This window comes from Cebus imitator, unplaced genomic scaffold, assembly GCF_001604975.1.
Source record: "Cebus imitator isolate Cc_AM_T3 unplaced genomic scaffold, Cebus_imitator-1.0 Scaffold254, whole genome shotgun sequence".
NCBI lineage: Eukaryota > Metazoa > Chordata > Mammalia > Primates > Cebidae > Cebus > Cebus imitator.
In genome coordinates this window covers 1,928,949-1,940,341 of record NW_016107569.1, presented here as the reverse complement: position 1 = coordinate 1,940,341, position 11,393 = coordinate 1,928,949, and the positions used below count along the sequence as shown (strand labels likewise).

The 11,393-nt window shown below is 44.4% G+C and overlaps 1 protein-coding gene and 1 pseudogene across 2 annotated transcripts in view; both read right to left on the bottom strand.

Moving 5' to 3' along the window:
* The window catches only part of FNBP1 (formin binding protein 1), a 165,655-nt gene that overhangs the window by 73,640 nt on the left and 80,622 nt on the right, over window positions 1-11,393 (bottom strand). Inside the window, exons 5-7 of the mRNA XM_037728077.1 lie at window positions 9,516-9,695; window positions 6,787-7,320; window positions 6,337-6,708 (exon numbers count right to left, since the gene is read on the bottom strand). Of these exons, the coding sequence (XP_037584005.1) occupies window positions 6,337-6,708; window positions 6,787-7,320; window positions 9,516-9,695 (1,086 nt within the window). The remainder of the gene's footprint in view (window positions 1-6,336; window positions 6,709-6,786; window positions 7,321-9,515; window positions 9,696-11,393) is intronic.
* Window positions 5,774-8,207, bottom strand: LOC108283009 (annotated as a pseudogene). The gene has a single exon (XR_005195540.1). The product of XR_005195540.1 is annotated as a heterogeneous nuclear ribonucleoprotein A1-like (transcript).

The following is an 11,393-nucleotide window of genomic DNA, read 5'->3' as shown; positions in this document are numbered from 1 at the left end:
ATGGAGTCTCTGTCGCCCAGGCTGGAGTGCAGTGGCACGATCTTGGCTCACTTCAACTTCTGCCTCCTGGGTTCAGGCAATTTTCCTGCCTCAGCCTCCTGAGCAGCTGGTACTATAGGCATGCAACACAATGCCTGGCTAATTTTTGTATTTTTAGTAGAGACGGGGTTTCACCATGTTGGCCAGGCTGGTCTTGAACTCCTAACCTCAAGTGATTCTCCTGCCTCAGCCTCCCGAGTAGCTGGGATTACAGGCACATGTTACCACGCCTGGCTAATTTTTGTATTTTTAGTAGAGACGGGGTTTCACCACGTTGGCCAGGATGGTCTCGAACTCCTAACCTCAAGTGATACGCCTGCCTCGGCCTCCCAAAGTGTTGAGATTACAGGCCTGAGACACCACGCCCAGACCCAGCCTTTTTCACAATACCTGTCCTTCTATCATTTATTTGGCCATAACATACAAAAAACTGTGCTGGGGGATCCTTTAGGAAATTAAGGGATGGAACAAAAGCCCTCCTCAGTGCTCTGTGCCTACCGTGACCTAAATGGCAGGGGTCCGTTTCTAGCTCATCTTCCCTGCTTTCACCGGAAAAGCTATTTTAACAGTTACAAAGTTAAACAAATAAATCAGCTTTGCCAGATGTATTTGTTGTTTACCAACAATGACAGAACATTTCTTCTCTGGACAGTGAGCAAGTCTGTGTCTAAAAAGTGTGCCTCTAAGCGCTAAAGAAGGAGGAATTGTTCTCTGGACAAAGATAAAAAGTGCTCCTTTTGGAGCCATGGAATGAAGTCATCACAGCTCCTTTCTCTCCTATCAGAAAAGGCAGGAGATACCATTTCTAGAGACCTAGAGAAATGCTTCTCACTTTCTGCTGTAATGAGACGCTTTTAGTTTCTTTTAAAACATGAATACGCTAAAAATTAAAAAACCTTAATAGTATCTGGGGTGACAGTTACTTATTTCAACTTTTTAGTTGAATAAAAGTCTATATAGATCAAATCATCCTTCAAGTTTGTTTTTTTTTTAGAAACTACCCAGTGAACAGAGGTGGCTGTGATTTAAAAAAAAAAAAAAATCGCAGAGAATCTAAAATAAGCAAGCATTAACTTTAAGAAAAATGACAATGGCAAAGCTTTTGAGACAATTTGACTGAACTGCAAGAAACCGCAGACAGAAGAGACAAACTCACACAAATGGTATGCGAATGTTTAGTATTCACACTGCAATTAGGTACAACAGCTGCTCGTTTTTGCTATTTATATAGATATTAAACCATTAACAGTTAAAAGAGCAAAATATGGCACTGATGTGAGAACAGCCATTTCAAAAACAGGAGGAAAAAAAGTAAGAATAAACACTCAACTGAGAACAGTCAACCATCTGGAATTTTAAATAAAACTCAGATTCCACAGATGCAAACAAAGAAACAAAAAGACTCGAAAAGGGCAAAGAAAGAAGGCGCTTCCAGAAAACATGTCTGTGACAAATACTGTGCTTCCCCCAAACTCACAGTGTCGTCGTGGGTCTGAACACCAGTGGCTTCCAAGTCGGGATCAGGATTCCCAGTTTTAATTTAACGAGAAAGCTAAGGGGTGTGGATATTTACAAGGACCATGTGGTGTAATGGCAAAATGCCTTAGTGCTGTTCGAGTGGGGATTTCGTACCCCACTTAAAACCCAAACCAGAAACCAGAAACATTCACTGAGGGACATGCATTCTGTTTTTATTTAGTAAGGCTTATTTTCCCAAGTCCATCTACAATAAAAACACTTTCCTAATGAACGTGTTCGGAGTTTTCTAAATGCCTGACTCCCAGCGTCATGCTCAGTTGCTTGACTTCACCCTGAACACTGAGCGGCATGAGGCACTGGGCCAGGGTCTGGCCTGAGCAGCAGTGAGGCCAGGGTTCTCCCTCCTTCTCTGGCTGCTCCTCTGCTCACTGTTCCTCAGTTATTCTCACCCAGAAGGCTCCACATGCAGCAATTTACCTAGACTTCAGTGATCTTTTATCTGTTTTTCAAAACAATCCTGTCTTCACATTCCTTGAAATTCTAATCCCTAGGCCGGGTGCAGTGGCTCATGCCTGAAATCCCAGCACTTTGGGAGGCTGAGGCAGGGGGACTGCTTCAGGCCAGGAGTTTGAGACCACCAGCCTGGGTAACATGGTGAAACCCTGTCAAGAAAAGAAAGAGAGAGAGAAAGACAATGAAAGAAGGAAAGAAAGAGAGAGAGAAAGAAAGAAAGAAGAAAGAAACTAAGAAAAAAAGAAGGAAGGAAGGAAAGGGAAGAAAAGGAAAAGAAAGAAAAGAGGAAGGAAGGAAGGAGGAAGGAAAGAAAGCAAGAAAGAAAGAAAGAAAAAGAAAAAAAGAAAGAAAAAAGAAAAGAAAGGAAGAAAGGAAGAAGGGAAAGCAGGGAGGGAGGGGGAAGGAAGGAAATCAAGAAATCCTAATTCCCTTCATGGAATGGCTCATGCTTCTTGCCTGATCCCTTCTGAGGATATAAAGCTGTTACTTGCAACCCCTCATTTGGAGAATCTCCAACAGTAAGAGTTTTGGATACAGTGCCAGGGTGATGGGTTAAGATTTCAGGGCAGCAATCCTTCCCCAGGGCCGAAAGCTCTTAAAGGCTAGTTCACTCATGCATTCATCCCATGTTCATTATGTGCCCACATGTGCACAGGGCTGCTCCAGGCAGGTGGAAAGCCATGTGAATAAAACAAAGCCCCCTGTCCCCGTGAAACTGAGTGGATCCAGAAGTAAGAGTAACAGGGTAAAGGAACAAGGAGGGATGGGTGTGGGTAAAGGGAGCTATTTTAAACAGGGGCAGTCAGAGACGACATTTGAATAGAGACTTGCACAAAACATGGGAGTGAACTTACAAGGGTCTCGGAAATACCCTCCAAGCAGCAGGCAGAGCAAGTACAGATGCTCTGTGTGAAGGAGCTGGCCCTGTCTGAGGAACAGCTGGATGCCAGTGCTACTAGACCAAGGTAAAGGGGACAGGACTGGAGGGCAGGCCGGGGCTTGACCACAGACAGCCTCGCCAGCCACAGTAAGCATGTTGGAAGACTTAAGAAAGGAAGTGATGGCTGGGCGTGGTGGCTCACAGCACTTTGGGAGGCTGAGAAGGGTGGATCATTTGACGTGGAGTTTGAGGCCGGCCTGGCCAACATAGTGAAATACAAAAAAAATTAGCTGGGCGTGGTGGCACATGCCTGTAATCCCAGCTACTTGGGAGGCTGAAGCAGGAGAATTGCTTGAACCTGGGAGAACCTGCGGTGAGCTGAGATCGCACCACCACATTCCAAGCCTGGCTGATAAGAGTGAGACTCCATCTCAACAACAACAAAAAAGGAAGTGACATGGTCTGATCCACATTATTCCAAGGTCAAGCTGGCTGCTGCTGGGGGACGCTGCTGCACTTGCACTCTCTCTAAGGGAGAGCTGGTGGCAGCTCTGAGATGGAGATGGGCAATTAGATCACTGGCCGCAGGGTAAGCATGGAAGCAGAGAGATGAATTAGGAGGCTCAGCAGATTCCCCCACGTGAGCGCTGATGAGGCACAGGATGTGGTAGACAGGGATAGACGTGGAAGAGGTGGTGAGAAGTGTCTGGACTCAGATCATTTACTGAAGGCAGAGCCAACTAGACTCGTTAACAGATTAGAGGTGGCGTGTAAGAGAAAAGCCTGGGTGACTACGTTTTTGGCCAGAGCACCTGAGTTTAAGAAAAGGTGCCCTATTTATTAAGAACTGGAGGGAGTGCAGATTGGAATGGAACATGGATATGTACTTTGGGGGATCACAAGTTTGTTTTGGGGCCAGGCCCAGTGGCTCACGCCTGTGATCCCAACAGTACGGGAGGCCAAGGCAGGCAGATCACCTGAGGTCAGGACTCTTGGACCAGCCTGGCCAACATGGCGAAACCCGTCTCTCTTAAAAGTATAAACATTAGCTGGGCAGGGTGGCACACGCCTGTAATCTAGCTATTCGGGAGGCTGAGGTAGGACAATGGTTTGAACCTGGGAGGCGAAGGTTGCAGTGAGCTGAGACCATGCCACTGACCTCCAGCCTGGGTGACAGAGTGAGGCTCCGTCTCAAAAAAGAAAAAAGTTTGTTTTGGGGTGAGTTAACAGGGTCACTGCACTGCAGCATTCGGGGCCATCATTCCCACCTGCTGGACTCAGGTGTCTGCTGACAAAGGTGCAATGGTGATGATGCATTAGGCATCTAAGGAGAGATGTCAAACAGACGCCGAACAAGATTCAGGTGAGATATCAAACATGAGTCCAGTAATTCTCAAAATTCCCCGAAGGAAAAGAAAGCATTATTAATTCCAGCTTACACAAGGAGAAACACGAAATCCAAGATCACATTTCAAGCCCATGAAATCAAGAAAAGAATTTAAGTGTCCTGTTTACTAAGTATGTTATCACATGAATGATAACATTTAAAAAAATTTTTTTTTTTTAGAGATGGGGTTTCACCATGCTGGTCAGGCCAGGCTGGTCTCGAACTCCTGGGCTCATGATCCATCCGCCTCGGCCTCCCGAAGTGCTGGGATTACAGGCATGAACTACTGCACCCAGCAAATTTTTTTTTTTTTTGAGATGGGAGTCTCGCTATGTTGTCCAGGCTGGTCTTGAACTCCCGGCCCCGAGCAATCCTCCTGCCTCAGCCTTTCAAGTAGCTGGAAAACATTTTTTATTTTTATTTTTTTTGGCTCACCAGACCAGTGGTTTTGCAGATGAAACCACCACAGTGGTGAAAGGACCCACTCTAAATGAACAGAACGCCACCTTTACATGTTCTTTCAAAACAAAGAAGATGGCTGGGCGCGATGGGTAATGCCCGCGACCGTAGCACTTGGGAGGCTGAGACAGGCAGATCACCTGAGGTCGGGAGTTTGAGACCAGCTTAGTCAACATGGTGAAACCCTGTATCTACTAAAAACACAAAAACTAGCCAGGCGTGGTGGCGGGTGCCTGTAATCCCAGCTACGTGGGAGGCTGAGGCAGGAAAATTCCTTGAATCTAGGAGGCAGAGGTTGCCATGAGCCGAGATCGCACCATTGCACTCAAGCCTGGGCAACAAGAGTGAAACTCCGTCTCAAAAAAAAAAAATCAGAAGTGAACTTGTAAGTAGCTAGATTATATACATAAACTCCTTTTAGTTTTTGCTTTCCTTACTGCCAAGCTTTACCTATTTGCTGTTATCTCTTATAAGAACATTTTGTTTTCTTAAATGTATTGGAGCCAGTCCATGCTGCAGAACTTGATGGTAGGAAATTAAGCCCCTTCAGAAGGTCCATAAATAGGACCTATTCAATATCTAACTTTAAAAAGAATGTTACAGGTTTTAGTGCAGTATCAATTTTCAAACATTTCAGAAACCTTGGGAAAAATTTTAAATGGTCAATTCTAAGTAATGTGGGGTCTGTAAGCATATAGGTCTCAGGTTTATAAACATTTTAGTGAGTCACTGAAAGTATTGTATAATTGTTTCCTCTAGACTCTTAAGATCACTGCTGCCAAAAATTATTCTGCTTCTAGCCAAAGCTTTGTGAGTAATGAACCATATTTTTCCACCTGCAGGGAGAGGTTTTCTTGGAATTCCAGAAAATGTTGGCAAGAACCTCCTGGTCCTCGTTCTGGAGCTGTAAATCTTCACAAATTTCTCATATGTGATTAGTGATAATCATTGCGGAAAAGCCCAGACATACTCAAAGGCTGCAGCTATACCAAACAACCTCTAAAACTCTTTTTTTTAAAAAAAAGACATTTAATCAGCGTCACGATCAGACTATTACATTTAGCAATCAATAGCATGGGTACAAAAAAAAAAAAAGAAAAAAAATCTACATTAAAACCCTTTGTTGGAATGCTTTACACTTTCCACAGAACAGAAACTAAAATAACCTGTTATACAATTAGTCACAAATACAGTCCTCGAGTTTTTTGCCCATACATATGAGTATTTGTCTAAATCATGTCTTCTTTGTAGCAGCTAGGCCCCGCCACCACTGTGCTTGGCTGAGTTCACAAATCTGTTGTAACCTGTAGCTTCCCTGTCACTTCTCTGGCTCTCCTCTCCTGCTAAGCTTTGTTTCCTAATTAAAATCTTCTGCCACTGCCATAGCTACTGCCGCTACTGGAACTGCCATAGCCACCTTGGTTTCGTGGTTTGGCAAAGTATTGGCCGCCACCACCATAGGGGCCAGAGCTTCTGCCTCCAAAGTTTCCTCCCTTCGTGGGTCCAAAATTTGAAGACTGATTGTTGTAACTGCCTAAATCATTGTAGCTTCCACCACCTCCAAAATTGCCTCCACTACCACCGCCAAAGCCGCCTCCGCCTCCGTTGTGACAGCTGTCATAGCTGCCACGCCCGCCATAGCCACTGCCCTGGTTTCCATAACCCTGTCCACCACTTCCAGAGCCTCTGCTTCCTCCAGAGTAACCAGGGCCACCTCCTCCATAACCACCATCATTACCAAATCCATTATAGCCATCCCCACTGCCACCATATCCACCACCACCACAGCTGCCACCAAAGCCACCACGGCCACTGAAGTTTCCTCCACGACCAAAGTTGTCATTCCCACCGAAACCACCTCCACGACCACCACCAAAGTTTCCAGAACCACTTCGACCTCTTTGGCTGGATGAAGCACTAGCCATCTCTTGCTTTGACAGGGCTTTCCTAACTTCACAGTTGTGGTCATTCAAGTATGGTATTTCTGAATGACAATCTTATCCAAAGAGTCATGGTCATCAAAGGTTACAAAGGCAAAGCCCCTTTTCTTGCCACTGCCTCTGTCAGTCATGATTTCAATCACTTCAATTTTTCCATATCGTTCAAAATAATCTCTTAGGTGATGTTCTTCAGTGTCTTCTTTAATGCCACCAACGAATATTTTTTTCACAGTTAAGTGGGCACCTGGTTTTTGAGAATCTTCTCTTGAGACAGCTCTCTTTGCTTCCACAACTCTTCCATCCACTTTGTGTGGCCTTGCGTTCATGGCTGTATCCACTTCCTCCACAGTTGCATACGTGACGAACCCAAAGCCCCTGGAGCGCTTGGTGTTTGGATCTCTCATCACCACACAGTCAGTGAGCGTTCCCCATTGCTCAAAATGGCTCCTCAGGCTCTCATCGGTTGTTTCAAAGCTCAACCCTCCAATGAAGAGCTTCCTCAGCTGTTCCGGCTCTTTAGGAGACTCTGACTTAGACATGATCACAGGGAGAAGAGAGGCTTTAACGATGCTTCTTCGGCGGTATCCACGGGCAGAAAGACTAAAACTCTTTTCTTCAATAAACTTGACCAGTGTTCAAAAGTTGCTGATAAGAGTGCATTTACAGTAGTTCTTCTAGAGGAATATGTTATCAACTCTGAATTACCCACATCTCAGATAAGCGGATTCACACCCATGTTGATCATTCCAGTGACATTTGGAAATCTAGCTGTCGATAAATCTATCAATAACTCTATATGTAATTCTACTCTAATTATCTGATCATAAGTGACCAGAGCTTTATGAAGAACCATAAGTCATGTATATTTAATCATGTATGCTTTGATCTCATAGTCTTACTTCTGGGAATTCAGCTTGAGGAAATAATCTCAATGCACACACAATGCAAACAGCTATGGAAGTAAAGAGTTTACTGCTGTATTGTTTATATAACTAACTAAGTAAACAAATCAAAAACTGGTAATAGCCTATAAATCAAACAACACAGAGTTAGTTAGGCAAATTATAACTTTTTTAGAATAGCACATAGCTACTAAAGTTGCAAATATTTTTTCTTTCTTTTTAAATTTCTCTTCCAATAACTTTGATAAAACTCCAATTATTAAAACTACGCTTTCAGGAAGGCACAATGGATCACTCCTATACCCCCAGCACTTTGAAAGGCTGACTTGGGAAGATTGCTTGAGCCCAGGAGTTCAAGACCAGCCTGGCCACATAGCCAGCCCCAGCTCTAAAAAACATTTGAAAATTTTATATATATATATATATATAAACAAAAACCTATACTTTTTCAGGTAAAAACATTGAAAATGCTTACAATATTAAACGGGCAATCAAGAAGAATATACATTATAGTTATATTAAGATTTCTTTTAGACGGAGTCTCACACTGTCACCTGGGCTGGGCCTTGAGAGCTCACGTGATCCTCCTGCCTCAGCTTCCCTAGTAGCTGGGATTACAGGCACACACCACTACACACAGCTAATATTTTAGTAGAGACAGGTTTCACTATGTTGGCCAGACTGGTCTCAAACTCCTGACCTTGTGATCCGCCCACCTCAGCCTCCCAAAGTGCTGGGTTTACAGGCATGAGCCACTGCACCCGGCCTGAATCTGTATTTTTAAAAAATCAACATATTTTCACCAAAATGTGCCTACCAATTTGTGTGTCAGGACAAACAACAGTTATTCATAGCATTAAAATGCGCTGCGTTGCGGTACAAAAATATAGTATATGTGCAGCATAAAAAGCATCTTTTCTCCTAGACACTTAAATAAAAGCAGTCATCCTATTTTATAGTTACATTTTTGCTTTTTGTTGTTTTTATTTTTGAGACAGAGTCTCACTCTCTTGCCCAGGCTGGAGTGCAGTGGCGCAATCTTGGCTCACTGCAACCTCTGCCTCCAGGGTTCAAGCGATCCTCCTGCCTCAGCCTCCTGAGGATTACAGGCACACGCCACCACGCCCAGCTAATTTTTGTATTTTTAGTAGAGATGAGGTATCACCGTGTTGGCCAGGTTGGTCTCAAACTCCTGACCTCAGGTGATCTGTCTGCCTCGGGCTCCCAAAGTGCTGGGATTACAGGCATAAGCCACTGTGCCCAGCCTACAGTTAGATTTGAAAGCTTAAAGATTAAACAGCTGGTATGGCCACTAAGGCAAGAATGCCAACTTCCCCCTCTACTTCTACTTCCTTTCAAATCCATACAAAAAAAGGAAGGAAACATCATCTTTGCACAGAGAGCCATTTTTCATCATGCTGACCCTTATCCATTCAAATACAGCAAAATGTAGGTAAAAAGTAATTTTCAACCAATATTCTCCACTGAACTTGGGCATTCTTTCTAGATGTAGTAATGAGATCTAGCAGTAATCCTATAAATTCTAAATCATCCCTTTGGGCAGCCAGGATCCTGCCACTGTATCAAATGACCCAATCTGTACTATGCTGATAGTTAAGGATGGTACTTTAAGTAAGGCATTATTTCTAGTCAGTCATGAGAAATAGTAGCTGGGTTTAAAATGTTAAAAGCAGCTCGTTTCCTATGCCATCAATCAATTCCACATTTTATTTATTTACTGATTAATTGATTGAGATGGAGTCTTGCTCTGTCACCCAGGCTAGAGTACAGTGGCACAATCTTGGCTCACTGCAATCTCTGCCTCCCATGTTCAAGAGATTCTTCTGCTTAGGTCTCCCGAATTGCTAGGATTCCAGGTGCCCGCCACCACGCCCAGCTAATTTTTGTAGTTTTAGTAGAGATGGGGTTTCGCCATGCTGGCCAGGCTGGTCTTGAACTCCTGATCTCAGGTGATCTGCCAGCCTCGGCATCCCGTGAAGTCCTGGGACTACAGGCGTGGGCCACCACTCCTGGCCAACAGGCTCCTTTTTCTGTAACAAACCCTGATCAAGAAGCTCTGGGGTGGAACTGAGATTCTGTATTGAGGAACGGAATGATTACAGCAAGAGAAATTGCATATTTGGCACCTATATATCAGTATAGCTGAACATTGTGCCATGAGGTTCATATTTGTCTTCCCACAATCGTCCCCACAACTCCCTTAGATGGCTATGATCAGTTTCAGCTTACGGATGCATAAGTGGATGCTCAAAGAGTTTCCATAACCTGCCCAGGGCAGGGCTGCCAGGAATCCTGAGCAGGGTTTTTGGCTGAAAATCTTGTGTCCTTCCTCTCCTCTGCCCACCACCAAGCAGGGGCTCCTGCTCTGTGAACACAGAACTTATATGGCCTTTCCCCATCCTTTAAGACAGACCTGAAGTATGCTGCCAGCCCCGCATCACAGCCCAGGGGGAAGGCAACTGAATCTGGCCTCAGAAGACCTGGATTTGAGTTCTAACTCTGTTATGCTACGTCCGCCAATAATTAACCTCACCAGAAAACAGAAATGATAGCATTCCACTGTTAAGAGTCATCCTTACAAAAATTAGTGTTTACTAAGTAAAGTCAAGGGAGCCAAAAGTAAAAGCTCTAAAGGAGAAATGTTGGTTATGATGAGAAGGTCTTAAATAGTTCCTTTTCTTTCTTTTTTTTTTGAGACAGGGTCTCACTCTGTCGCCCAGGCTGGAGTGCAGTGGTGCCATGTCAGCTCACTGCAGCCTCCACCTCCCAGGTTCAAGGGATTCTCAAACCTCAGCCTCCCGAGTAGCTGGGATTACAGGTGTGTACCATCATACCCAGCTAATTTTTTTAAATATATTTTTATATTTTTCATATTTTTAGTAGAGAAGGGTTTCATCATGTTGCCAGGCTGGTCTTGCACTTTTGACCTCAAGTGATCTGCCCACCTCAGCCTCCTGAGTGCTGGGATTACAGGCATGAGCCACTGCGCCTGGCCAAATAGCTCTTTTTCTAAGGCTAGCTGCAGATGAAGATAATCCTACTGCTTACTCCAGCATCCTTGAAAGTACGTTGAAAAAAACTCAATGGAAACAAAGCCATGCATGCAAACATGCACTGCCCCACGCACGAGGCAGCCTGGGTGGGACGCCCAGCTCCACCATGGAGCAACACGCCCAGCTCACTTCACCTTCCTGTGCTCCAGGGTCCTTGTCTTGGGTAAAATCTAGAAAACTAGCAGTCCGCATCCCCCAGGGATAATTCGAAGGTTAACTTGTGAAAATGCAATTGAGGTTAGCCATTATAATCTGTAACAAGCACAAGGCTAAAAACTTGGCCTCCCAAAGTCTGGGACTATAGGTGTGAGCCACCACACCTGGCTCCAATATTACTGGAATAATTTTTTTAATTACAGTGATTAGTATACTATAATGCTAATTCATTATTTACTCATTCAAAATAATGGAAACAATTTTGCAGAAAAAAGAAAAGATAGGCCAGGCATGGGGGTTTATGCCTATAATCCCAGCACTTTGGGAGGCTGAGGTGAGAGAATCACCTGAATCCAGGAGTTTCAGACCAGACTGGGCATCACAGCAAGACCTTGTCTCTACAAAATTTGTAAAAATTGGCTGAGCATGGTGACACATGCCTGTGGTCCCAGCTACCTGGGAGGCTGAGATAGGAGGATCACTTGAGTCCAGGAGGTTGAGGCTCAGTGAGCCATGATCGAACCATTGCACTCCAGCCTGGGCAACAGAATGAGACTCTGTCTC